Source organism: Myotis nattereri, assembly GCF_964212035.1.
Source record: "Myotis nattereri genome assembly, chromosome: 1".
In the NCBI taxonomy this organism is placed as follows: domain Eukaryota; kingdom Metazoa; phylum Chordata; class Mammalia; order Chiroptera; family Vespertilionidae; genus Myotis; species Myotis nattereri.
In genome coordinates this window covers 146,966,641-146,994,031 of record NC_138075.1, presented here as the reverse complement: position 1 = coordinate 146,994,031, position 27,391 = coordinate 146,966,641, and the positions used below count along the sequence as shown (strand labels likewise).

The window sequence follows — 27,391 nt, the reverse complement described above, 5'->3', positions numbered from 1 at the left end:
ACAAAGCTGTGACCTACAGATAAGCATTCAGCACAGGTGCTTTTCAGCCTGAGCCCCCAGGGCCACCTGCAGGAAGCAGTCAGTTTGTCTGTGTGTGAATCTGGAAGTAACCCCAATGAGAAGATATTCTCTATTGTTGTCAAACAGTAACATTTTTAAAATATGCGCAAATTCTACATTCTACCCCAAATTATGTTAATATTCACTTTACAAAAACAAAAATGTTAAAAATTATACATATGATAAGGGGTGAGTATCCCAAAATTTAAAAAGAACTTATACAACTCAACACCAAAAATACCCCCACACAATCCAGTTTAAAAGTGGGCAAAGGATGCATAATCCATGGACACAGACAATAGGGTAGTGAAGGCCTGGAGTGGGTGCAGTGGTGGCTAGAAGGGGTCAATGAGGGGAAAAAGGGGGACATTGTTGTAATACTTTCAACAATAGAGATTAAAAGAGAAAAAAAGGTGGGCAAAGGTCCTGAATAGTTGCTTCTCTAATGAGGACATAACAGGTGGCCAATAGATATATGAAAAAATGCTCAATATCACTAATCATCAGAGAGATGCAAATTAAAACTACAATGAGATATCTCTTCACACCTATCAGAATGGCAATCATCAATAAATCAACAAATAACAAGTGTTGGTGAGGATGTGGAGAAAAGGGAACCCTGGTGCACTGTTGGTGGGAATGCAGACTGGCATTAGGGCTGAAAAGAGTCTCATACTACAAACATAATTTTATTGATTTTGTTAAAATGAACTCTTAAGCCACTGTGAAAAGCAGTATGGAGCTCGCTCAAAAAATTAAAAATGGAAATGCCTCAGAACCCAGTGATTCTACTTCTGGGAATATATTCAAAGAAACCCGAAACACTGATTCAAAAAATATATGCACCCCTATGCTCATCGCAGCATTACTTATAATAGCCAAGATTTGGAAGCAGCCCAAGTGCCCATCAGTAGATGAGTGAATAAAAAAGCTGTGGTACATTTACACAATGGAATACTACTTAGGTATAAAAAGGAAGAAAAAGGAAGGAAATCTTAACTTTTGTGACAGCATGGAGGGACCTGCAGAGTATTATGCTAAGTGAAATAAGGCAGTCAGAGAAAGGCAAGTACCATATGATTTCACTTATATGTGGAATCTAATGAACAGAATAAAGTAACTAACAAAATAGAAACATAGATATAAAGAACAGACTGATGCTGTCAGAGTGGAGGGGTATTGGGGGGGCTAGCTGAAAAAGGTGAAGGGATTAAGCAAAAAAACCCAAAAAACCAACGTCATAGATACAGACAACAGTATAGTGATTACCAGAGGGGAAAAACGGTGGGGGGAGTAGAAGAGGGTTAAGGGGGCATAAATAGTGATAGGAGACTTGTCTTGGGTGGTGAACACACAATCTATATTATAAAAGGCCCATGGCCCTAATTCTGTAACGACCAAAGACCCGCGCAGGTGGGCGGAGCTGTGAGCACAGTGAGGCACGTGGGTGGGGGTGGGGGGAGGGCGGAGCCACGTGATTTCATGATTTCGCGCACTGGGCTTCTACTCCTACATAATAAAATCCTAATATGCAAATCGACTGAACGGCGGAATGACTGGTCTCTATGACGTGCACTGACCACCAGGGGGCAGATGCTCATTGAAGGAGCTGCCCCTGGTGGTCAGTGCACTCCCACAGGGGGAGCGCCACTCAGCCAGAAGCCGGCTCACAGCTGGCGAGCGCAGGGGTGGTGGCGGGAGCCTCTCCTGCCACTGAGACAGCACTAAGGACCCTTCGGGGGATGTCCTAGTGCTGGCTTGGGCGTGGTAATTGGACATCTCCCAAGGGGTCCTGGACTGCAAGAAGGTGCAGGCCAGGCTGAGGGATGCCCCCCACCAGTGCACAGATGTTGTGCACTGGGCCTCTAGTACAATATACAGATGATGTAGTATAGCATTGTACACCAGAAACCTAAAATAAAACATAATTTTATTAACCAATGTCACCCCAAGAAATTTAATTTAAAAATAAAAAATAAATAAAAGTATTTACTGTTAATTAAAATGAACTCTTAAGGAAGATGCACCATGTTTATTATAGCCTTTAAACACTCCTGGGATATTGACAAGTACCCTTCAAGCATTACCACAGTTTTAAAAACACAGGGTACTAGATCATTGCAGCCCAGGCCATGGGATTTTTGTTAGAATTTAAGAGAATTTCTCCACATGTCCCCTTTCTACTTTGCTACATGTAAACTCTTGAAGTCCTTTTGCTTAGTTCACTAGTGAGATTGTAAAAATGTAGTTCTAAACACCTAATTGGCAGCATGTCCTCAGTTCAGATGATGGAGAGACAATACACTCAGCTTCCTCAAACAGAAAATCTCAGTCCGAGGTGAGAATTACCTCTCCACTTCCTCTTTAGATCTGGTTAACACAGGAAACCAAACTGAGAAGTTCTAAAACTTAATGCTTTGTTTTGAGCATTTAGAAAGTATGATCAAACAGCAAGCTGATCATGCTCAGATAGGAGTACAAGAAGTGACTTATTTATACATTCAAATTTCAAAACATTTCTGAGGCCTACCATGTGTGCTGTTAAAAGGTTTTTAATTTTAAATGATTTTTGTTAGATAATCTGTTTAAAGTGACATTATGATTTATCGCCACTAATCAAGATTCTGATCCCTTGTAGACTTCTTGTTTGTATCTGTTTTTGTTCTTTGTTACATAAATATGAGGTTTATACATAAAATTCTGACTGTGTAATATAGGGCTAATGAGTCACAGATGGAAAGATGCTGGCACATTACCATCTAATAACATTTTAAAGTCATATTCCGTAGTAAAACAAAAGCAAATTGTACACATCTGTTTTCCAACTTGTAGCATTTCTGAATTTGTGTAGAGCCCATGCTTAAAGGACTTTTACTCAGGGAGAAGAAACAAGAGGATACAGGTCACCTTGAAACTACCCAGCCACTTAATCGCCTTATCGGAAAGGATTTGGCAAAGGGGTCCGACTTCCTCTGCTTTGCTTCCTGAGGAGCCCCAGCTCTAAAGAATGAGAATCGAAGGCATTAGGGCTGAAAAGAAAGTCTCATGCTACAAGCATCGTTTTATTGATTTTGTTAAAAAGAAAAATATATCCCCAGTAAGGGGGAAATAAAGGAGACAATGTACCCAAACTAGTAAAATTGAAAAACTAGAAATTTTCTGGCCTTTCCTAAAAATATTCTCAAAATAGATTTGGGTGGGAAGAGGAGAAGGACAGTGAGGAGGAGGGAACGCAGGAAGGCAGCGCGGATCGCCGTGGTGGTGGTTTATTTTGTTTGTACGGTGAACATGTTCTGCGTGGAAAAAAATGGAGCAGAAGGCTCCCATATCACGTGTTGTTGCAAAAGATGTAGAACAAAGGCAGGATTCCTCTCTCAGACCCACCCAATCGGTACCGCCTGTAGGGCCGCGTGAGGACAGTTAGTGAAGTACAGGACTCTAGCGCAGTCTCCCACGTGCTCCTGGGTTAAGGAATTCAAAACCACTTTTCTGCTTCAAGGGGTTGTGTGAACTGTCAAGTTCTTTGGGAAAAGGTACGTGACAGAAGTAATTACTACGGAGTGTGACCATAACTCCCCCTGACATGAAATGCCCATGTTATAAGAGACAGATTTCCATCTACCTCCTCTGCAGGAATTCCTGAAACAGGAAAGACCTGAGAATCATCAGATGATTCGGGAGGGGAATTCTGATATGTGGGTGGTAAGACTGTGTTTGGTGAGACGTACTGCATTTATTCTGAGGAATACTTCTGATCCGACTGCAAAATTCTGTTCATGGCTGTCCAAAAAGGAATTAATGCACATATTGTATGTCCTGTGTTGTAGATTCAACAGAATACCCATAGAGGGAAATATAAAGTGTTGTATTCATAACAGTGTCTGTAGTTATCTCCAGTTTGTACTAACATTTTGTACCTAAGATTCCAGACATGTTGAGAGTGTATCCTGCGATGTATTGTACCTGCCGCAAGGAGCAGTTACATGGGCTCTCAATCTGGCATTCCCTTTGAGGAATGGCTCACCTGGGAGCCTCATGTGTCTGATATAGTTTATGGCAGGTCAAGCAAGGCAAGACTTAGAGCTGGGACAGGGCGATTTTTAGGTACATGCTTGTTTTGTTTGTCCACCAGTGAAATGTCTGTGTGACGTTTTGTGTCGTGTTTTGGTGCTGTGCCCTGTCCGTAGGGTCTGCCAGGCTTCCCCACAGTCGCTGCCCTGCACAGTAATCAGATCCTCACCGTCAAGGTTTGTGGTTGGCACCCATGCCCGCCGTCAGAGCTGGCAATCAGCATAAGGGTGAGCAAGAACAGCTAAACTGGCCTGCCGAGTCCTGCCGCTCCCTCTCATCAAACGTACCAGCTTGTTGGGTTCTTGGACCTCATGTGCATCAGTGGGGTCAAATATATATGAAGTAGACTCTCGAGCATATGAGAGAGTTAAGATGTTGAAGTCGAGCAAGGACAGTGGGCAGAGGCAGGCACGACTCTGGACGGTGCCGGGCCTGGAGGGGCGAGTGAGCATGCTTTGCAAAGCTCTAAGTATGTCCCAATCAATTGAGTCACCCTAAGGGCTCTGGACTTCGGCATCAACAAAATGGCAGTCGCGTTCACGCCACACTGTGCTGGTTGACAGTCTGACGGAAATGAACTGGCGCTTTGTCTGCGGACTTTCTGCTCAGAGTGCAGAGTGCAGGTGGCTCGAGCTTACCTGCCCCTTTAGTATACCGCCTTAGAAAGGCCCAACCCCACGGCAAAACGATGGGATTCCAAAAAAGGTCCACCTCTAACTACAAATCTGGTCTCACCATCCTGGTTCAGGGTTACATTTCTTGCACCCAGAGCCCGAGGGTCTGATGTCAGACACAAGTGCCAGTTCTGTTTTATGTAATGGTCATTATAACTCTAATGCGTATATCTTTATTTCTTTCTTGGGGCCTTCTGATGTCTATTCTTCAACTCTCTCACCTCTGAACTTCAACCTTTGACCTCACCTGACTGATCAGATGGTGTTTCCTAAAATCAATCATGGGTTTCTCTCTGCTGATCAGCAGCTCATTAAACGCCGCTTGATTAAGGTAGTGCTTATTCTTGCTCAAGTCTGATTTCTTCTTTGCATTCAGTTATTACTCTGTATACTGTTGCTTTACCATGTATCTCCCTTGGGTGGGGGTGGGGGTGGGGGTGGAAGGGTATTTATTTGGCAATATCTTAGAACAAAATTATGTTTAGTGAGCTGCATTTGTTTGGAATGTAGATGAAAGTACCAAAATAAAAAGTATAGAGAGCCTGTCTAAATTTTTTAATTAAGAAAAAAGTCTTTTTTTTTTAATTAATTTATATCCAGTAATAGACCTAGTTTCTAAGGTCTCTTAGCTTTGGTAATGTATAAATTGTTAAAAGCATGACAAGAGGCTTGTATGCTTAATTTTATAGGTTATGAAAAGGTAAACATTGTCCAATTTCAAATGCAGCCACTTTATTAAGGTGGATATAGCATTGTCATGAATAAAGTTATGCAACGGCTTTATACCAGCTCTGAATCGAGGGATAAGAGACACAGCATTTCCAAGAGCTGAGAGTGCTGGTTCCTGAGCTGCTTGGTTTTAATAGCTCCACTCAGCTCCTCAGCATGAATATTTATTTGATCCCTGCTGGCAGGCAAATCGCCTACAGGCTTCCTGCTTCTGCTTGCTCTGGTTCTTTCATGGTGTAAATGTGAATTAGATAATGCAAATTTAAAGTGTTGAAAAGAAGATCTAGGTCTTTATCCTCTGTGGTGATGGTTGGTCTGTCCCCCTCTCCATTGTAGGGTGACCAAGGACAAGCTGGGCCCCCAGGCCCGCCTGGCCCTCCAGGCCCAAGAGGGCCTCCTGGGGACACCGGGAAAGATGGCCCCCGAGGAATGCCAGGAGAGCCCGTGAGTTGCTTTTTGGGTCCCTTGTTCTCACAGGTTTGGTTTTGCGTTAGGGCTGAGAATTGGGATAGAGTAGGGTTGGGAGGGATTAGAGAGAGTGGAGTGGGTTGAGGGATGGTGGAAGCTAGGAAAGCCCCCAAGCAGGGCACTGCCAGCCAGGTTTCTGCTTTACCACTCAATCCCCGGGAACCATGCAACCACAAGGACCTGGGGAGACAGCTAAGCTGGTGTTCAGGTAAGGCTCCGGAGTCTGATTGGAGAACCTGATGTCACTCGTGTCCTGACTCCACAGAGTTCCTCAGTGCCTTTGGCTTAACAGGGAGACTAGCTTGAAACAGTAGGTGGGGATTAATAACATTTTCCAAAAACCGATAGCAGAGACATTCAAGTCCCATATGATTTATGGAGAGTAAAGAATTTAAATGTTTCTAATATTTAATCTCTTATAAATAACTTGACCAAAAGAATTGATAAAACAGTAAAATTAATGGTTAAAACATCAGTGGGTCTGGTTTGAATATTATTTGTCCTTTGTATATGAAGCTTATTAATGGAAATGATTTAAAAGTGAACTGTTACTCCAATAAATTTATTTAAAAAAAAATAAAAGTGATCTCAACACTTAGATCTAAGTACTAAGTACTTAGTGTCAAGTGTCAATATATAGCAGCACAGACACTAGATAAATGGTTTGCTTTGATAGCGACAACCCAGCAATTTAAATAAATATGTGGAAAAGGGCAAACAAATTTCACACTTATATTATGAGGTTAGAATTTGAAATTCAGGTTTATTGATGAATTAAATTGTTTATTTAATGTATTGATTTAACTTTTAAAAAATATATGTATTTTTATTGATTTCAGAGAGGAAGGGAGAGAGAGAGAGAGAGAGAGAAAGAGAGAGAGAGAGAGAAACATCAATGATGAGAGCGAATCATTGTTTAGCTGCCTCTTGCTGGGGATGGAGCCCACAACTGGGCATGTGCCCTGACAAGGAATCAAACCATGATCTCTTGGTTCCTAGGCCAATACTCAACCACTAAGCCATACTAATTGAGCAAGTGTATTACTTTAACTTTAATAACTATATTCATTCGTGTTTTCATAGTACAAAAGTAATACAGAAACTATCCATAATGTAGAAAATTTTGAAAATAAAGACAACCAAAAAGAAAAAAATCATCCATGCTCATTGTTTTGGTATATTTTATTTTTATATTCATATATTATGGCTTTTTTTTGTCCTTCAAAAAACAATTCTGTTTGTAAGAATATAGGGTACTTTAAAACTTTTCTGAGACAACCTTCTGTAAGCCCACTTCCCTTTCTGAAAGCTGTTGTTAATTCGTCATATGAAATGAGGAATTAATTTGTAACATATGATTTAGGATTGCTTTAACTGAATCATCAGAGAGCGTGGGTTCATCCTAAACTGTCTAATGTTTCCCCTTTTCTTGGGTTGATATCTCAAAAGAGAAAAAAAAAAAAAGCTGTAGCTTTTGGGATATTTAGAGTTCTCCAATTGATTGCTGGTTTCCAACAAGATACAATGACTTCTCAAGTAAGAAGTATAGTTAAGACCCTTTTGATAGGACAGAATTAGTCAGATCATTGGGTATTATATACTGTACAGAAAACTTAAAGCATAAATTACTTCCAAGAAACAAGATAAATTAATGTATGACATTTCGTAAACCATCCAAATTTATGTCAGTCTTTAAGTGAATGTAGTTTATTAATCTAAGTAAGAAATGGAACTTTTAATACAAAGGTATAATTATTTTTAATTCCACAAATATAATTTGAACTGGATTTATAATCTCAGAGTTGATTTTTATATACTCTCTTAACCAGTGGAAAAAGAGATCAACCGAAGGACTTGTATGCATGCATATAAGCATAACCAATGGCCATAAGACACTGGGGGGTAGGGGAGGCCAGGGGATTGTCAAGAGCAGGGGGGAAAAAAAAGGAGACATATGTAACACTCTTTGTAATACTTTAAGCAATAAAAAAATAAATAAAATAAAATAAATTAATTAATTAATTAAAAAAATAAAAAATAAATAAACTGAGAACTACTTATTTTTAAAGTCCAACAACATCTATATGTACTGGCATTACAATCATGTTTTTCAAAAAACATGACTGTCATTATAATAATATAATAAAACATGATATAATATAATATAATAAAACATGTATGAATCCGAGTATTAGAAAATTATGACAGTGGTGGAATATGGCAGACAATTTTACTTTAATATATGCTGTCAATTTTGATAAAGCATGTTACTTCAGCCATCATTAATCCAGGATAATTAAAATTTAAAATCAATCTCTGCTCCTGTTCTTATTTAACTCCTGCACTAAGAGCAGTTGTCTCTGTGTTGAATATGTGGGAGTTCTGGATTCCCACAAAGAGGACCATGTCATATCTTATGTCCTTATAAACAGGAAATACTAATTAATAATATATTACTGTAATCGCAATTAAATAAATGAGATATAGCTGTGATTACAATTAAATCTTTTTCTAGGACTACTTAATGACTTATATAATCACTCCTACTAATTTTATTTAGAATATGTTCTTGGCATAATCTTAATCTCTATCATAATCTAGACTCACTTTATTAAATCCTAAAATGTTTATAGAATGCATTTGAAGAAAGAATGTTAGCTTTCTTTCCATTGCATTGGGTTTGCATTTCTCTATTTAGCTTGAAAAGTATATTTGACATTCATGCACCTCAGTGGGTACTGTAAAAAGGGAAAAATATATATTGAAATTGTTTTTTAATATTTATAGCACTAATAAAATTATCACTATTCTTTTTTAAGGGTGAACCAGGGAACCCAGGAAAACAAGGCTCAATGGCAAGTATTTCAATTTATCTTTTACTTTAAATTCTATATATTTTCATAAAATTTCTATAAAAAGTAATGGAAGTCTATTCAAAACTGTTGTCAATATTGTGTGTAACAAATATATCTGTCATGTAACCTATAACAAAAAGAGTGAAAATTAGTACAAGTTAAAAACTAATATGGCCTTTTGCACGGTAAGCATCACAAGACAACACGTGCACAGAACTGACAGGAAAGGAAGAGGAAGGGTCCAGGTGGGAGGAGTGGAAGAGACACTTAGGAAGGGCAAAGGGGAGAATTTGTTTTAAGCAGCTCTGCTATCAGGGAGATTAAATGTAGGGATATAACTATTAGCTTAAATAAAGTGGGTTTTGAAAGGGATCGGGTGAGACTAAGTGTGAAGTAGTATAGGCAACACTTCATAGTGACTCAAGGAGTTCTTCGTTGAAGGGCTTCACCCAGAGAGAAGCCGTTGTGTCTCTTGATCCCGGTCATTAACAAAGATCATGAAATGATTCCACATGAAGTCGCCCGTAGACACGCAGGGTCAGTTCCTCAGGATTGTTTATGCTTTGCCAGTGGGAGAAGTTTGGGCAGCTTGCTGAGCCCACCTCTCCCTGTCTCTCTCCCCTGTCCCTGGAGCCATCTTTCTGACCAGTTTTACGACATGAACCGTATGGGGGAACACAGGTTGACAATCTAACAACCCACGTTCCACTGGACAGCTGTGTCTCACTGCATTGTCCTGGTCGCAGTGATCACAGTGAGCTCAATCCTGCTCATTCTGTGGAATGTGTGACGTGCAGCACGCAGGTGTTCAGGGCACAAAATTTATTTGTAAAAAAATAGTAGCTAAGTGCTAGTAAAACCGATACACAGACCCAGGACAGTCAGTCAAGAATTAAAACAAATGTGTGAAGAGGTTAAAGGTCAAAATCTTATCCCTGAACAGGATGCTTTCAACAGCCCTCGTGGGAAGAAACTCACCAAAGTGTGGTCATTCCTAGCAGTAGTGTAGCTGCCTTTGAAACATCACTGGTGAAATGAAAGCCCCCTGGGGCTGAAACTGACCCTTCACCTGGAAATTCTCTGTTCCTGACCTATGATATTAAGATCGGTATTTGATACAGATAATGTGTGTTGGGGCGGGGTGGGGGGGAGGTGGATACTATATTGGATTCTTTTTAAAGAGAATAAAATGGAACAACAACAGAAGACCATATATAAAAATTAAGCAAAACATTTGTCATCTGTGGTAACTTTGCATACCAGAGCAACATTAGCTGCCAGGGTTATAGAGTCACAGGAGGTGAAGGATTCTTGGAAAACTACAATATAAATTTTGAAATTGCTTTAGGCAATTGAATGCACCTGTGGTTTCTATCCTGGATAATGGTCAAAACATATTCCTCCCAGACCTTCTTGTATTGAAGGCTCCTTGGGACTCTTGGGAGCCTTGTTTGTTCCCAGGTGTGCACATCTTACTCAGATTTTTATCATTACCTTTGGCTTCCTACCCCGATGTCCAGCGCAGTATCCTGATATACAAAGTTCTAAAAGAAAAATTATTGACATTCAAAAAAATTACGATCTTATCCTCCTTAAAGTCATATATTCTCTCTAGATTATACTAAGTGAATAACAATGGAATCTCATTTCCCTACAATTCCTAGCTTAATATTATTAAATATACATGTGGCACCTAAAATTATCTTAGTGTGCTGCAATTTCCCATTTCTTATAGCACCTTTTGAGATGAAGATAATCCTGGGTTTTTTAAAAAATATTTTTAATTGATTTCAGAGAGGAAAGGAGAGGGAGAGAGATAGAAACTTCAACGATGAGAGAATCATTGATCGGCTGCCTCCGGCACACACCACACTGGGGAGCTAGTCTGAAATCCAGGCATGTTCCCTGATTGGGAATCAAACCACAATGTCCTGGTTCATAGGTTGATGCACAATCACTGAGCCATGCCGGATGGACATGGGTTTTTTTCTATAAGCTATTTTTCTGTTTTTAAACTCTTCAGATTTAATTCATATCCTCATTTTTAAAATGCAGCTAAGAAACTTCATTAAATCACAAATGTTTAAAGGATGTGTGATGTAATGATCTTCTAAAGTGCATTATACTGTTTTTCAAGATATAAATTTTTTCTTTTAACCAAAAACTTCTATACCAAGCATGTCAAACTCAAAGGCTAACACGGGCCAAATAAACAGGGTTTAAGTTATTAGTGAACATTGTAGTTCTTTATTAATAATTATGTATAACAGGATATTGTAAAAATTAAGTTATGAAATTTTTATTAAAATGCTTCTTACATACCACTATGTTGGCTGGGCCGCAAAAATATTCGTTGAGGGTTGCATGCATCCTGCAGGTCGTGAGTTTGACATGCTTGTTCTACATGTAAGGAAAAGTAGACAAATCTGAAGTCTAGATCTCAGTGAATTTTCACAGTGAACATAACTATACAATCAAAAATCAGGTCAAGAAATAGAATGTTATCCCCCCTTACACTCCAGTTGCCACCCCTTCTTCCCAAATTTTACCACTATTCTGCCTTCTGCCACCATAGATTAGTTTTGCCTGCATTTGAATTTACATTACTAGAAGCATACAGTATGTGCACTTCTGTGTCTGGCTTCTTTCGTTCAACATTATATTTGTGAGATCATCCACCTCTGTTTTAATAGCCTTCACATCTGGTTAAAAAAAAAATAGGAGGAAGAACCTTACTTCCTTGACTACCCCGTTAAAAGTGCATCACTCAAAGAGCAGTAAATGAATGAATGAATAGCCTGTCTGACCTTGGGCAAATCACTTAACCTCTCAATTTCTCATCTGTAAAGAAAGGATTATAATACCCTGTCTGCCTTCCTTTTAAGGTTGCCAAAGACAAATGCAATAAATTAGAGGAAAGTGCTTTAAACTGCATAATGAAGAATATATGAGTATGTTATTATTATTATCACTCAGTTGTTCCCTCTAGAGTAAATTACAGGTGAACGTGGATTTATATAACAGATGCATTCCTGTAAAGTTCTGTATGAATCAGATTTTCATAAATCAACATATCTTATATGTGCTGAGGAATTTTGCTATATAAAACAATCCTATTCGGAATTTTTTTTGTAAAGTAATATATAATCTCTTAATTCTTCCTCCCAGCAAACTGAATTTTTATATCTTATATTTGCTTAACTTGAAATATTTATGATTTTAAAATCTATCATTTTTTAAAACCACTATTTATGTTTGTTAAGTTAAATAGCACCTGTGTATATTAAACACTCTCAAAAAAGAGGAGAAGTACTAAAAATATAATAGCAGTTTTCATGAGGAGAAAAATTTCCTTAGAAAGTTTCTCTCTTCTTTTAAATAGTGGTGTGTGTGTGTGTTTTGACTCAAAGTCTGATAAGCAAAAGGTACATTGCAACCGCAGTTCTGGCTTCAAAATCACTTAGGAGTGTATGACTGTAGTCTGTGATCCTTTTTACGGACCTATAACATGTGGACAAATTCCCATTTTACCTATCTCAGTGGGTTATGGCTAGAAGCAAGTAAAATAATAATAATAATATGAAAAGGATTTATGGCTACAAAGATGCCATAAATGAGAAGTATTACAGTTAAAAGTCCAGTGATATAACTTGACACACAGGAAGGCCACCCTATGAAATGTAAGGGCTAAGGACAAAGTGGTTATAGTCATCAGTGAAATCACAGTGTGTCAGATACTGCGATGATAATGCAGCTTCCTCCTTTTGTCCTGTTTGTTGTCATTGTTTTTGGCCTTCTCCCATGTATCACATCATCTTACATTACCAACTTTCCACAACACTGCCCAGCTCATCCTTTAGCTAAAGTAAGGAAAGACAACAAATACAGCTGTTCTCAGCTTTTCACACAACCCAGTACATTTCTTGGTGTGTGTTGTGCAGGGCGTGTTTGCTTAAATGAGAGTTTTGAGAAGCACAGGAGAACTGTTAAAATTTTTAAATGTCCCTGATGATGCAATGAAAAAGCTAGGAATAATCTAAAATTAGCTCTTACAAAACTGTTTATGAGCGTGTCAGGTGGGGAATTTGTTTTCCTGATCCAAGATATATATTTTATATTACAAAAATAATCATCTGAAGATTAACAGCTTCTCTGGTAGAATGAAGAAGACCTGCTGCTCAGGCGGCTCCACATTTATTTAATCCTGCTGTGCATCTATTCTGTAAACATGACCTTTGGGTTTTCCGAGAAGTTCAGGATGAGATTTTAAAAGACAGAATCTTGAGCTAAAATAAGTTGGACTACATCTGAATAAAGAGAAAACTGCTCTAGCTCATAAGACTATACCCGAGCATCAAAGAAAGGACTGACCACAATTACAAGTGCTCAAGTTCTGAACCCTCACGGGAGTGGCCTTTATTTTTCAGTTCTTCAGAAGTTTCAATGGTTGTTAAAATAGTACTTCTTAAGGTATCTTCCTTTTGGTATTCTCACTGTTTCTTTTGACAAATGTAGTAGAAGTTCTCAAAAGCATAAAAGGTGGATGGTACACACACACACACACACACAAACACATACACACACATACACACACAAACACACACACAAACACAAACACATACACACACACACAAACACACACACACAAACACACACACATACACACACACCAACTGGTCCCAGTTTCCTGGGAATTGTTTTTTTTTTTTTTTTATCCAAAGTGTCTATAGCCAAGGTTTTATAGGCCAAATTATTTTCCCTACTCTGAAACTCTTTCTTCATTTCTCTCCCTCACCCCAAATATATGCAAACTCCATAGCATATCCATTCATCTCTTTTTGAATTATACTAGTAAGAGTACTTAAAATGTCATTCGTTGGGCCCTGATGTCTCAGCATTCAAAATCCAGAAAATTTTTGCTGTTATTGACCCTTAAAGTGAAATTTGGACTGTTTCAGGTATTTTCATTTATTTCAATTTTGCCTGTAAACACATTTAATACATTTGGGTCAAGTGAATACATACAATGCTTTTGAATTAGTAAATAACATAAGCATAAATAATTGCTTCTGCTTCATTTGAAATAAAATTGCAATAGCCAGTATGTGAATACTTACTCTAAATATATTCAGCTGTGATGCAATGCTCTCCCACAGATTTGATAAGACCCCCCATTCTACTTCATTGTCCTTGCTCTGGCAGTCATCTTGAGCAGCAGGATGGCCGACGTCAGAGACACCAGCAGGCTTCTCTTCCTGACTTTAATCTGGCAAAGAAAGCAAAACCTCAAACCTTCACATCACAAATTACAAACATGACCCAAATCATCTTAGCATATTTAGTCATTATGTTCACAATAAGCTGTTGTGTGGTAAAATCGTGTGTGCCTAAGTTGTGCACACTGCCGGCTGGGTTGGCTTAGGAGCCGTTCTAATGCTCTATTATCCTCACTCAATCTACTTGTCCATGAAGTGCTGGTACCTGTAAATGGCACACTCACAGGGCACTGCCCACCTCCAGACCTGCTGGATGCTTTTGTCCAGAGCCTGTAATGCTGAGTTTTCCAAATGGACCGAGAGAAAGTAGACAAGTAATGCCTTCTCCTTCTGGTTCTGTCCCACTGCCCGACCTTGTCCAGCTGAGGGGAATTCACTCTGTGCCTGTGGATTTCTCTAGGGGTGTCTAGAGGTCACTTTAGATGGTAATAGATGGGAACATCTGACTTTGCATTAAGCTGGTTCGGTCTCCTAGAAACAGAAGGTCAATTGTTGGGGGAACATGTTCAGTCGTGATTTAAGAACACAATCAAGAAACATTAAGTATGAAAAGATAGTCTAAAAGGCAAAGACATGACTGTATTCTTCTCTTTCTCATTCTTTTTTCCTTCACTACCTCTGGACTGTAGATCTATTTTTCACTATGTTGCACAATTCCAGTTAAAGGTCTAATAGGCTCTATCCTCATGGACCAATTAAGATTTCTAGGCCTAAGACTCCTCATCTATAAAAGTGGCGAGACTAAATGATATCTGGACCCACTTCCAGCTCTAAAGTCCTGTCCTCCTGTTTTCATTATTAATGTACAGAGATACACATTACATAGTCATTTACTCTTGTTATATATCATGGAATTCTGTAAATAGGTTCAGTGAACAACAGTCATATAGTATATTTTAATGGAAGAAAACCTTAAAAATTGTCTCCTTTGTTATCATTTATTTTAACTTTTGAATCCAACCTACTGTAGCTAAACTAGTATAAAATATACCAGTCATCTTGAATGAGGACATTAATGAAATTAACTGCTTTTTACCAAATTCTCATATCTTATCATTAGATTAAGAAGAAACTTTAAAATAAAGTTGTGCCTTACATCTGCAGATTAAAGGCAAATGTACAAATTTTAGGGCAAACATATAAATGGAAACCCTTATACAATATGTCTAAATACTAAGAAGGTATAATCCAAACTAATAAACTGCTAAGTAAGTACACTCTATCCTCTAACCTTCATGATATATCCTTACATTGACTTGGAAAGTTCAAATGTAGAATTGTTGCCCTTCTTGGAGATCCAAGCCAAAATGTGGCAGCATTCTGGATGAGGAGAGCTGGTACCCAGCCCCAGCTCCTGCCTCCGGCCTGCTCCCTTTCTCTCCCACACCTCCCCCCATCCCTTGATAAGACTCAAGCTCTCACACGTAGGCATTCTGGGATGCACACAAGATCCAACTCCAGCCACACACCTCAAAATACCTGCCTCTTTGCCCCTTTCTCCCGCTCATTATTGTGCACACCAGTGGCGTGGTTCACCTCTGGAAGAACAGACCAGAGAAAGAGGCAACTCACAGTCTTTGAACTGAACTCCAGTCCTTGGGGCAGAGAACTCCAGGGTTCTTAGTACTCAAAGCAAAGTCTAAGGTCAGGGGGTCAGCTACCACATGAGGAGGAGTGAGCCAGAAAAGAGCTCGCTAAAGCATGGGTCCCAAAGAAAGAGCCCTCCTGCCCAGGGCGAACGGCAATACAGAGTCTCTGTCTGAATGGAGTAAAAAAAAAAAAAAAAGAAAAGAAAAGACTTCTGCCTTAGTCACTTCCTTTGAGAAAACTTCACACACACTGACACACTCACACACATTCACCTTCCCCCAAGCAAAGCTGGAAACGGTCTTCTCCTCCACAGCATTTATCACGCCATGTAATAATTGTGCTTGGTACTTAGTGTCTTCAATAAACTGAATGAGTGATAGGAATCAGTGAATGAATAAATCAGGTACTGATGCAAAAGAAGCAGATTTGTATTTTTCTTTCAACCAATGTCATTGCATGTCAGGACTAAGATTAAACAAGATAAATCCAACAGAATTATTGCAATGCTGCTTTTTCTCCTGCATCTTCATATAGTCATTCATGTATTATAGATTTCTTGGAGTACATGTGTGTTCGTGGATATGCATGGTGTAATTAAAAGACTGATTTTCATGAAGACAGTGATATTTGTATCAATTTCTCATCACACTGTGTGGCTATTTTTAAAGTAGAGTGTAAAAGACAGAAGAAATCTTAGGAATAATCTAGTTTCTCACTTCATTGATAAAAAAAATAAAAGAACAGCATCAGAGTGAACAAATAACTTGGTTAAGGTCACAAAGTAGTCAGTGGCAGAACTAGGCTGGAATCCAGTTCACCTGATTAGTCTTATGTGTTTTGCTCTCTGGATCTGCTAGATCTGCACTTTCCAATACACTACCCACTTGCTACATGTGGCTGTTTATATTTAAACTAGAGGCCCAGTGCATGAAATTCGTGCACTCGGGGGTGGGGGGATCCCTCAGCCTGGCCTGCACTCTCTTGCAGTCCCGGAGCCCTCGGGGGATGTCCGACTGCCATGGAGGCAGAGATGCTCCTGCCACTGCTGCTGCACTCGCCAGCCATGAGCCCAGCTTCTGGCGCACTTACCACCAGGGGCAGCTCCTGCATTGAGCGTCTGTCCCTGGTGGTCAGTGTACGTCATAGTGACCAGTTGTTCTGCCGTTTGGCCTATTTGCATATTAGCCTTTTATTATATAGGATTAACTCAAATTAAATACAGTTTAAAATCCAGTTCCTAATAATTGCACTAGCCACACTTTAAGTGCTTAATAGTCACATGTGGTTAGTGGCTACCATTCTGGATAGAGCAATATAGACCATTCCCATCATTCTAGAAAGTTCTGTAATACAGTGCTGGTCTAGATAGAAAACAGACCAGAGTCTGTTTTGTACTCCTAAATTTAAGTCCTTCTTCTGCTGATCATGGGATATTTAAATTTTAGTAGCTGGTATTTCTCAGCATTGTTGACTTAAAATAGGAAAAGCGTTTATACATAACTGAATAGGAACATTTTTTACTGAGTGTAGTGTAGGGTAATAGGCCTTTGTGAATCATAAATGTGTTTCCTTTATGGTTCACTAGGGAAGAATGCTTAATCACAGAGGGCAGAGGAAGCTTGCTAATTTTTCTTACTTTCCGGGTCATTTCCATTTTGGGTTTAGCAATGAGAAACAATTTTTTGAATATTTAGAAAGGATGGAGTGAACTATTTTCAGCCCCAAATATCTGGTGAGAGGCAATAGAGTCTCTCTTTGGGGACCAAATCAGAACATAGATTTTCAAATACCTAGATCTTTTTTTAATCTGCTGGTGGTGGGTAATGCTCAATGTTTAGTCTTGGTTTTTGTCAAGTGTTGAGAAAAAATGTATTACTTCTTTAATTTCCTGAGCTTTAAGAAACCTCCCTTACAAAGGTCACCACAATAAATGAGTCATCCTGATTTAATATTTCCCCCCAAAAGTCAGCATGTGAAATAGATACATCATAAATAATTTACTTAAAAAATAGTTACCCAACTTGAAATTTTTTCATCAAATATTTATTAATTAATATAATGACATGCCATCTTATTGATGTGATCTAAATTAGATCTGCATTGAAGAAACTTCTCCAAGTAATAGAAATTGTGGAGTTATATTATTGAAACAAAAATCCCAGATACTTAAACAGAAACAACTGCCTCCAAATAGGAACTCTTTCCAGGGGGATAGGCATGATAGTTTGCACAGTAAAACAATGGGGGAAATGCGGTAAATGAAATTTAATACTTTTTATATTCATTGATTCACTGTTTCAATTTATTCAATAATTTTGTTTGTTAGGCACTGATCTAGGTGTCAAGGATATAAAATAGATGGCCTGAAGAATCTGCTGCCTAGTCAAGCACATTTTATAAATATGTACATACATTCAAATACAGCCAGTTAACGTGCTAGAGAGACTTGGGTAAAAACAAGCCCCATCTGGGTGCATTGGAGAAGGCTCACCGAGGAAGTGAGTTATGACTGCAGAGCCTAGAAGAATGAATGATTAAGAATGTCTCATGAAGACTAATAGGAGAGTGCTTGGGAAAATACAGATATTAAGTGTGACGGGAGGCAGTCCGTGAAAGACTTGAAACAAGAGAGGAGGCTCTCCCATCTTAGCACTGTCCTGTCCTTTCATTGTTTATGCTGAGTTTCTTCATACCCAGTTCAACTAAATCATTGGCTTTTTACCCTGAAAACATTTCAGCACACTCTCTCATATTCTAAACATTTCCCAGTAGTTGCTGGTTTGGCACTTCCACACACTTAAGCTATGAAATCTGAATCTTGTAAAACATCGCTAGAATTATACTCCAGACATACATATAATAGTGGCTAGAGTTTATGTTTCATGACCTTCCCTCATCAATCATCCAAGTAGAACGTACGATTTTATATAAGTACATCTGAAGTGAATCCTCCTTAAGACAAATTTCCTTTATTTAGTTCTAATTCCCTCTTATTCTTTATAAACCATTTTTATAGATTTTCTGATTCATTTGACCAGGTTAATATCTTTCAGAAGTTGTTATTAAAGTCCGTTTCACCAAACCCTTGAGTAAGTCCAATACTAATGTTTTATGACTCCGTAAGTTAGATTATATGTGTTATCATTCTTTCCTATGGAATCAGACTTTAAAAATAATTTTCTTTACTTTATTAAATAATGGAAAAACTCTTACCTCAAAAAAGGAAATAATTTTAAATGGCTTCATAGTTTGGGGCTTTTATCTTCCCTTCACAGAGGGACCACCTCTTTTTTCTTCTCTGCGTTTTTTATGACAGGAGCTGGTTGTATATTTCTTGTATCTAGAAATGACCAGCAGCTTTCAGAGCTTCACATTTTACGGCTAGCCATCGGGGACAGAACAGGAACCGTGTCCGCCCCCTGCTCACGCAGAACATCGTTTCCTAATAGCAGGCCGCCCAAGCTTGCCTTCAAACACCTCCCCGGAGGCATCCTAACGCACATCATTTAGAAAGTCTGCATCCTGTTTAAGTAATTAATACCTCAATCAAATTTGTGCTAGCATCAGTTTTGTCAGAAAAAAATTCATTAATTTTTCCCATTCCATGATCTATCCAACAGAAAGCTTTTTTTAATTAATTTTTTTCACTTTCATGAACTGGAAAGTGTAGCGAATGCAGAATAGTTATAGAAACATTCATTTCTTAACTGCATGCTCTGAAGATGAACTTGAGTTGATAGTACTACTTACTGTTTGTGTGATGGGTTTTTCAGCAGAGGAAGGATATGAATGCATCAGCCTTTTAGGAAGCTTACTCTTTCTGACGTAGGTTAGAGACCCTAGACCTACATCCACATGCACAGCACTCTGAGTGTTAATGAGACCGTGTAGCTGGGATGATTTTTGCTTTGCCCTTTTATTATAGAGGCCGTGAACTGAATTCCTCCACCCACTCTTGCACTTGGAGGGGATCTAGAGGCTATTAGAATAGGCCCAGAGGGTTAGAATGACTCTGGTGAACACAAGGGTGAGGGAAAAAAAACAACTTGATTTACTTTATGCATTCACTTACTCATTTTTATAATTTCATGGCACTCAAAGGGAACACCAGTGTGCTTAGAAGCACCTAAAAGGCCATGCAAATAGGATCTCTCTTCCCCACCCATATCCCCGTCTCTTCCTCCCACCTGTAGCCTTGGTGTCCTTTGACACACTTCGCAGGTGCCCACCTCTTGGCCTTTGTTCTTGCTGTTTCCTTGCCTGAGACATTCTGCACCTTCTGTATGCTTAGTTCCTGCCTCGTCTCTTCCAGAGCTCCATCCAGCAGTCACTTTATCACTAAGACCTTCACTGACTCCCCAGTTTAAATGCTACCACATCTACATCTCCCACCCCAACCTTCTTATTGGCTTTAGCACTTACCACCCCACACAGCTTCATATTTTATTTGTTTATTTGTTTACTGTCTTTCTCTGTTTACTAGATATGCTGTCCAGGGGGGTATGCATTTTTTTGTTTAGTTTGTTCACTGCTGTATCCCCAGTGCCTAGAACATTGCCTGACACTCAGTGGGCATTCAAACACTGTTAAGGAGAGGAATTACTGAAGGAACTCAAAAGGATTCACTGAGCATTTACTATGTGCCAGCTACTGAGCATGATAAACACGTTTAAAGTCAAGAAAGAAATAACCACTCAATTACAATCCTGTTGGTAAATTCTATAGACCAAGTCCTACCAAGGGGTGCTTTGAAGAACAAAAGCAGGGAACCTCACCCCAAGGGGGAGACACTGAGCTCTGCATTATGGGAAGGGTGGCAGAGAGGACCAAAGATAGAAAAAGCCCGTTACAGAAACCTACCGCCAGAGGTGTAGAGATGTGAAAGCGTGGCTTATGTGTTGAACTACAGCTATTACGAAAGCTTGGACTTCTCTCAAAAGCTCTGGAAAGACACTGAAGGGTTTTTTCCGCAGAGGAAGGATATGAATGCATCAGCCTTTTAGAAAGCTTACTCAGGCAGCGCTGTGCAGAAAGGATGGAAGGAGACGAAAGGCAGAGAGGCCCCTGGGCAGATGTCACATTAGCTATGTGACAGAGAAAAGGGTTTGAACAAGAGCTTAGCAACGCTGCTGAAGAAGAAGGGTGGACCAGAAATATATTCCTGAGTAAGTATCTGTTGGACTTGGAGCACAAGGAGTAAAGCATTACTCAGGCCTGAGCAGCACACTTGCGGTAAAGACAATCGCTAAACAGGGGCTATCATATTTCTTTAACTTATGTGCTGACCATATTCTACCTAATATTTTATATAATCTTTAGAAAGGGAAACTAGCAGGGTTGGGGTAAACAGGAAAGAAAATCAAGTGCACTGTGTAAATTTATTAGTGTTTTTTTTTTTATATAAGTTTTAACTTGGCACAGCTCCCCATGGTCTTTTCTGAAAGATTGTGAAAACTTTGGTGTAAAAGTTCACCTGTAGACAAGTGAAACTTTCAATGGCTCATTTGTTTTTATCATTTGAGCAAAGGTATGGCCATTATGTAGAATCTTTCAATGAAAAAGCTTGATGTATTTTACAACACCCAGAACCTATATTGAAATGAGCACATTTTAAGGTTCAAATTATATCTTAACACTTTCGGAGTTAACTTAAAAATATATATAGCTTAATATGTTGAGATTCCATATGTTACACAGTTTTTAATCTCGAGACATATACACAGAAGTTATTTTAAAAAATAAAAGAGACCTGAGCGGCGTGACTCAGTGGTTAGAGTGTCAGCACAGCAGAGGGTCGCGAGGTCCATTCCTGGGTGCAGGTCTGATCCTTGCCCCAGGGCAGGGCGCGTACTGGATGCAACCAATGGATGTGTCTCTTCTATCAGTGTTTCTCTCTTCCTTCTCCTCCTCCTCTTCCTCCTCCTCCACTTTCCTTCCCCCTCCTCCTCCTCCTCTTCCTCTCCCCTCCCTTCTACTCTCTCTCTCTAAAAGGCAATGGAAAAAATATCCTCACTCCTTGGGTGAGAATTTTAAAAATAAATAAATGAGGCCAGATTAGTCTTATTTTAACTGGTTGTATACAAAATATATGCAAACATAAAGGTGCCCATCAAAAAAAATGTTTAAGGAAGGAACAATTCATTAATTAATAAATATGGACAGAAAAGATTAACTCTTTGGTTTGGAAAACTATTTGATCCAAACTTATTAAGTCATGGGGCTAACAATAGTGTAATTATTTTAGAGATCTTAGAACACTAGAAAATTGACTTTAATTTGAGGAATAAAAAAGAAGCACTAGTTTGAGTAATAAGTGATGAACTTAGGACATTATTCATCTAAGTCATTATTCATAATGACTTTTGAAGCAAGATGGAAATAGGAAGAAAGATTCGATACGTTAGTGAATGGTTCTATGGCAATTGCCCACTATTTTATATATTTATATTTGTACTAGACACCCAAAAACTAATCAAATGTAGACATCTTAATTAACTGGTAGCAACATACTCTAACTTCAAAATCAATTTTTGAACTCAAAGCCTTCATTTATAAGCTTAAATTTCGTGACCACAATATCACAGGTATATAGTGGGTTTGTTAACCTAAGGATATTCAAAGCACATAACATAAAAGCAAAGTCTGATCAGGAAAATAGCTGTGTTATTATGTGTGTTGTGTGGTTATGCTTACTTAAATGTATGTCTCTGTGTTATATTCAACTCTGCCTTACTCCTGGTCCCCTCCTAGTAACGGATGGCGCTATCCTTGGCTTGCTAACATTTTTCCTGCTAATGATATCAAATGAGAAATTCAAGTTTTTGGTAGCTGAGAACCTATCCTTGGCAACATAGTTATGAATAATTCACAAGACATGTATTCACAATTTAAAATTAATGTTATATTTTGAAAACTACTTTTACTTTTAGAGTTTAGCAAAAATGGCAGTAGTTTCCTAACAGTGAAGAAAAACTTTGTTTATAGCAGTCCTTTGGCTTTCACTAAATACTGTGCTAAAATATACAATTAACATAATTTTTATGGATTTCAGAGTTATACGTAATCTTTCTAAATCTCTGATATGTGATTACCTAATAGAGACCAAATTAGAAATAGCAGATACGTTAGTTTCTAGTTAAAAAAAAATTTATTTAAAATTTGCTCTAATTTTATATGACATATTTTTCCCAGGGTTATACATCAATATAATAAAATATTCAATTTTAGTGAACAATATTTTTTCAAGTGGCACAGTTAGGTTTGTAATGGGAAACAAACGCTTTTGAATTGAACATATACATTCTCAGTCTAAACATTGAATTAATGTACTTTTTGTTATATGATTTTCTTTTTAACATCAACATTTTAAGAAGTGACATACCCTGGAGACACTTGGAAAAATGGAATCATAGACAGTGATAAAACCCAAGTCTTTTCTTCATGCTCAGATCTGTAACTATAGCTTTCAAATTCTGACTTTACTCAGCATTAACATTCATTTCCCAAACAATTTACCCGATTGAGGAAATGATTAAACATGTTTATGTGCTGAGGGGAAGGAACTAGTGGGAAGCAGGAGGCTCTGATATGGATGCAGGGGTAATTGATTTTCTCAAAGCTCCAAGGGCAGAGGCAAGGATGGATTCCAGTGTCTCCAAGATGCTTTCGCCTTGTAGAGGATGAGGGCCTCTTCTTCTGATAATGGAAGGGGGAACACTGGGTTTGAATTGTTGAGAGATATGGTGTTGAGGGAATTTATACCTGATAGCCTTATTTTTCCTGTAAAATCTAAAACAGGGAGAATTTTCCCTGTCCAGGTGGTTTGGTTGGTTAGACCATCATTAGGTACATCAAAAGGTTGCAGGTTCGATTTCTGGTCAGGGCACATGCCTGGATTATGGGTTCCATTCATCCTTGGTGGAAGCACATAAGGGAGGCTACCAATTGATGTTCATCTCTCACATTGATGTTTCTCTCTCACATTGATGTTTCTCTCTTGCTCTCGCTCTCACTTTCAACCAATAAAATCATGTCCTCGGGTTAGGATTTTTAAAAATAAAATAAAACTTGGAGAATTTTAAATACAAGGAATGAGATGGGTAGGAAGGATTCTGACCACACAGATATGTCAGGTAACAAGCTCATTAGGAAGTTGGTTGGCTGAATAAATCTGAAAATAATATATGAAGGTGATATTGTACATGTGCTTTCAATAATCTGAAGCTGATTATATGAGGAAATTGTTACTCTTCCTGTGAGGATTACAAAATAATTTATGAGGAACAGATTCTTCAAATGTTCCTAAATATTGTGTACTTTTTACTAAAAAAACATTATGTATGACCAGTTCTTCCTCTGATGACCACTCTAGTGCTTCAGTGTTTCAGAGTAGGCATGTAAGATGCTGATTAACTGAAATGCAGCACATTGAAAACAAACTAGCCATTAGTTAAGTGTAATGGAATAAAGAGCTCTTTATATGAAATGGTAGATTACCTATAACTTTGTTAAAATATACTAAGTTTCAAAGTATTTTTCTTTTTTTCTTTTTTTTTTATTTATTGCTTAAAGTATTACAAAGGGTATTACATATGTGTCTATTTTATCCCCCCGCCCTAGACAGTCCCCTAGCCTCCCCTATCCCCCAGTGTCTTATGTCCATTGGTTATGCTTATATGCATGCATACAAGTCCTTTCAAAAATTGGAAAAATTGCTTAATATTTTAATATTGAAATAGACATGAATGGTCAGGATTATAGCTGCTTCTCTTTGTGCTCTTTTCCATCATCACAAAGCCAGGCCTTGTTCCAAATAAAGCCAAACAGAATCCCAGCACAGACTTTGTAGTTGAAAAACTGCTAAATCTCAGAACTGCCACATTTCCATTTTGTATGTAAATATTTCCATTCATCTTCCTAAATATTATATTTCTTCTCCCCCCGCCTCCCTCCCTAGTGCCACAGTTTATGCAGCGGCTGGCAGCATCATTTGTTCCTTTTCTGGTACACTGCAGGTGCCACGAGTGACCTTGTCGTCCCCTCATTTGTAAACAAGTGTTTGTGCAGGTCCATTGGCCACATTTCCTAAGAAAAATAATAGCGGAAAACATGTTTATTTGTAATACTGTTGGATTAGATTCTTTGCAAATCTGACTGAGGTTTTGAAGACACAGAGATCAGAGAATGTGTCCATTTACTGGGGAACCGCATTGCCTTTTAACTGCCTCTCGTAGCAATAGCTGAGCTTTCTATGAGACTGATGTGATAGATTTGCAGGTATTTGAAAAAACAGAGGTGCTGGGATAACAAAGATTCTTTTTTAAAGGAAAAAAATCAGAATCTTACTGCATGTGCTTAATGTTCTTCAAAAGAGAATAAGAGACAAGATTTATGTTTTCCAACTGAAAATTTCATTTGCCTTGATGTACAAAATATGAGCATATTTCAACACAGCTAAGAGAGCCTTATAGAATAGCACAGTTTTAATTGGTCATTTAAGTTTAAATGGTTATAATACGTTAATTGAATTGATTTTTTTTTTTTTAGGGTCCTATGGGGCCTCCAGGACAAAAGGTAAAGTATAAACAATACTGTGAATGTACGTAGTCTGCCGTTGCCTAATGGCTAAGCATGAGAGGTGGATGGAATTAGCTACTGCAAGCCATGACGAAGAGGTCTGGTTTGTGCAGTCTAAAAATACAATCATAGAATGTGAGCCGTTAGATTTCTAATCAATTCCATTATAGAAAATCCAGAGCAGACTCTTTTTATGCTATCTGCCAAACTTGTAGGTTATTGAATTTTTCATTCAAATACTGATTAACTGTGACATCTTAGAATATGAAGGGTCATACAACACTGCAAATGAAGTGCATGGCCTTGCTCAAATACCTGATTGCCAAATGACTGCAGAACTGACCAGACCAAAGGACGTACTTGTTGCTTGGTGACTGTACTCAAGTGGCCCCCTGGGGTAATCTGAAAAGTGACTTCCTGGTTGTCATTTCTACATTGGAGAGGATCTAGAATTTCTGAAATTACACCCATCCTGCAGTAATAAACGTATCAGTACAGGTAGATGGCCCTTTGCCAGCAAAGCATCACTGAGTCCCCACTGCCCATTACACCTCCCACCCTGCAAGGGAGGGAAAGGGACATTTAACCTGTAGAACACTAAAGAAAACAATTGTATCACAACAGGTGGACAAGTGATTATCTTTATCTTTGGAATCCATCAAAGATAGAGACTTTTTATCCCCCAAGCAATGGGCATGTGGCATCTGTTGAAACATAACCCTGCAAACCAAGTAAAAGCCAATGAGTTGTGAGACAACTTGTGTATAGGAACACTCTGTCCTTCGCAATAATGTCTCTATTAAGCATGGTGTGAAATTGTAAAGCTACCCTAATCCACATGCAGCCAGGCTAAAATTACTGCCTCAGGCTTCGGGAAGTACTTTAATGACCCACTCAGTAGAGCCATGGAAGCACTAAGGAACTTTCCCTCTCAATGTGTTTTGTTTATAATGACTGTATTTTTAATCGACTTATTTATAGAGCAGTTTTAGGTTTATAATTACTATTTTTTTAACTTCTTCCACTATTATTAAGAAACTTAATAGCATACATAGACTAAGAAAAAGCTGTTTTCTAGTGCAAGGCAAAGAATAAGCACATTTTCTTTAAAAATGGTTTCTCCAGAGCCTAAAAGGGAGGTGTATGGAAGGAAATGACATCACTATTTGAAAACATTTGTTAATGTTACCATATCCAGTTCAATGTCATAGATTTTCCTCAGGTGACAGATTGCTTATTCTCAGTTCACCCCACCTATGTCCAGTCATTGGTATTCACCCCAAAGCACATGCACACATGTTCGAGAGCCTGCGCGCAGGCGCGCTCACTTAATATTTCATGTACGGAAGTCGTGTTGTTCCTAGTCAGTGTTTAACATTTGCAACATTTTTCCTAGTCTGCTTTGCAAGACGTATTCACACTCATGTGGCTCAATGTGCTCCCTGAAAGTCTGGGGGGAAATGTTGCAAATACAATAAATTTGAGTTTTACAACACGGGTCCCTTATTTGACTAATTGTGCAACAAGTGGTTGTTATTTTAATTACCTTTTGTTTTATGGTATTTAAATTCATAAAATTCAAGAGTTGCTGCTACTGCTAGGCATTTTCCAGATGGAACTAAGCCTATTTATTTCCTAAAAGCACCCAAATTTAGAGCCATGTGGCCTTGTGACCACTGTGGATCTCAATTTATGATGTGACTTTCTTTAAAATCTTACTGCAGTTTGGTGGGTATTGAGAAACAGCTAAATTTAACTCAATAGTTTTTGCAAAAGCTGATGAGTCTGCGTACCTTGTTGTATGTTTAAACACCGAGGGTAAGAACCAAAAAACATAGCCTCCCAGATACGTTCTGGCAAGGTAAAGCTATGGCTGACGTAACTAACACAATATAAATTTAGAATTGAAGTATTTTGTGATTGTGATATCAATTTAATTTAATCATGTGTCTCCTTAGGGTTCTGTTGGAGCACATGGGATTCCAGGGATGAATGGGCAAAAGGTGAGTGCTATATTTTTGATCATTTGGAGATGACTAAAATTGCAAAATTATTCTAATCAGTAATGTTAGTAATAAGTTTATGTGCTTAT

At 38.4% G+C, this 27,391-nt stretch overlaps 1 protein-coding gene across 1 annotated transcript in view; it reads left to right on the top strand.

Annotated features, from left to right (window-relative positions):
* Positions 1-27,391, top strand: part of COL25A1 (collagen type XXV alpha 1 chain) — a gene marked incomplete at its 5' end in the record, with an annotated part of 476,430 nt that overhangs the window by 359,980 nt on the left and 89,059 nt on the right. Inside the window, 5 exons of the mRNA XM_081107901.1 lie at positions 5,065-5,136; positions 5,871-5,978; positions 8,822-8,857; positions 25,270-25,296; positions 27,258-27,302. Coding sequence (XP_080964027.1) covers positions 5,065-5,136; positions 5,871-5,978; positions 8,822-8,857; positions 25,270-25,296; positions 27,258-27,302 — 288 coding nt within the window. The remainder of the gene's footprint in view (positions 1-5,064; positions 5,137-5,870; positions 5,979-8,821; positions 8,858-25,269; positions 25,297-27,257; positions 27,303-27,391) is intronic.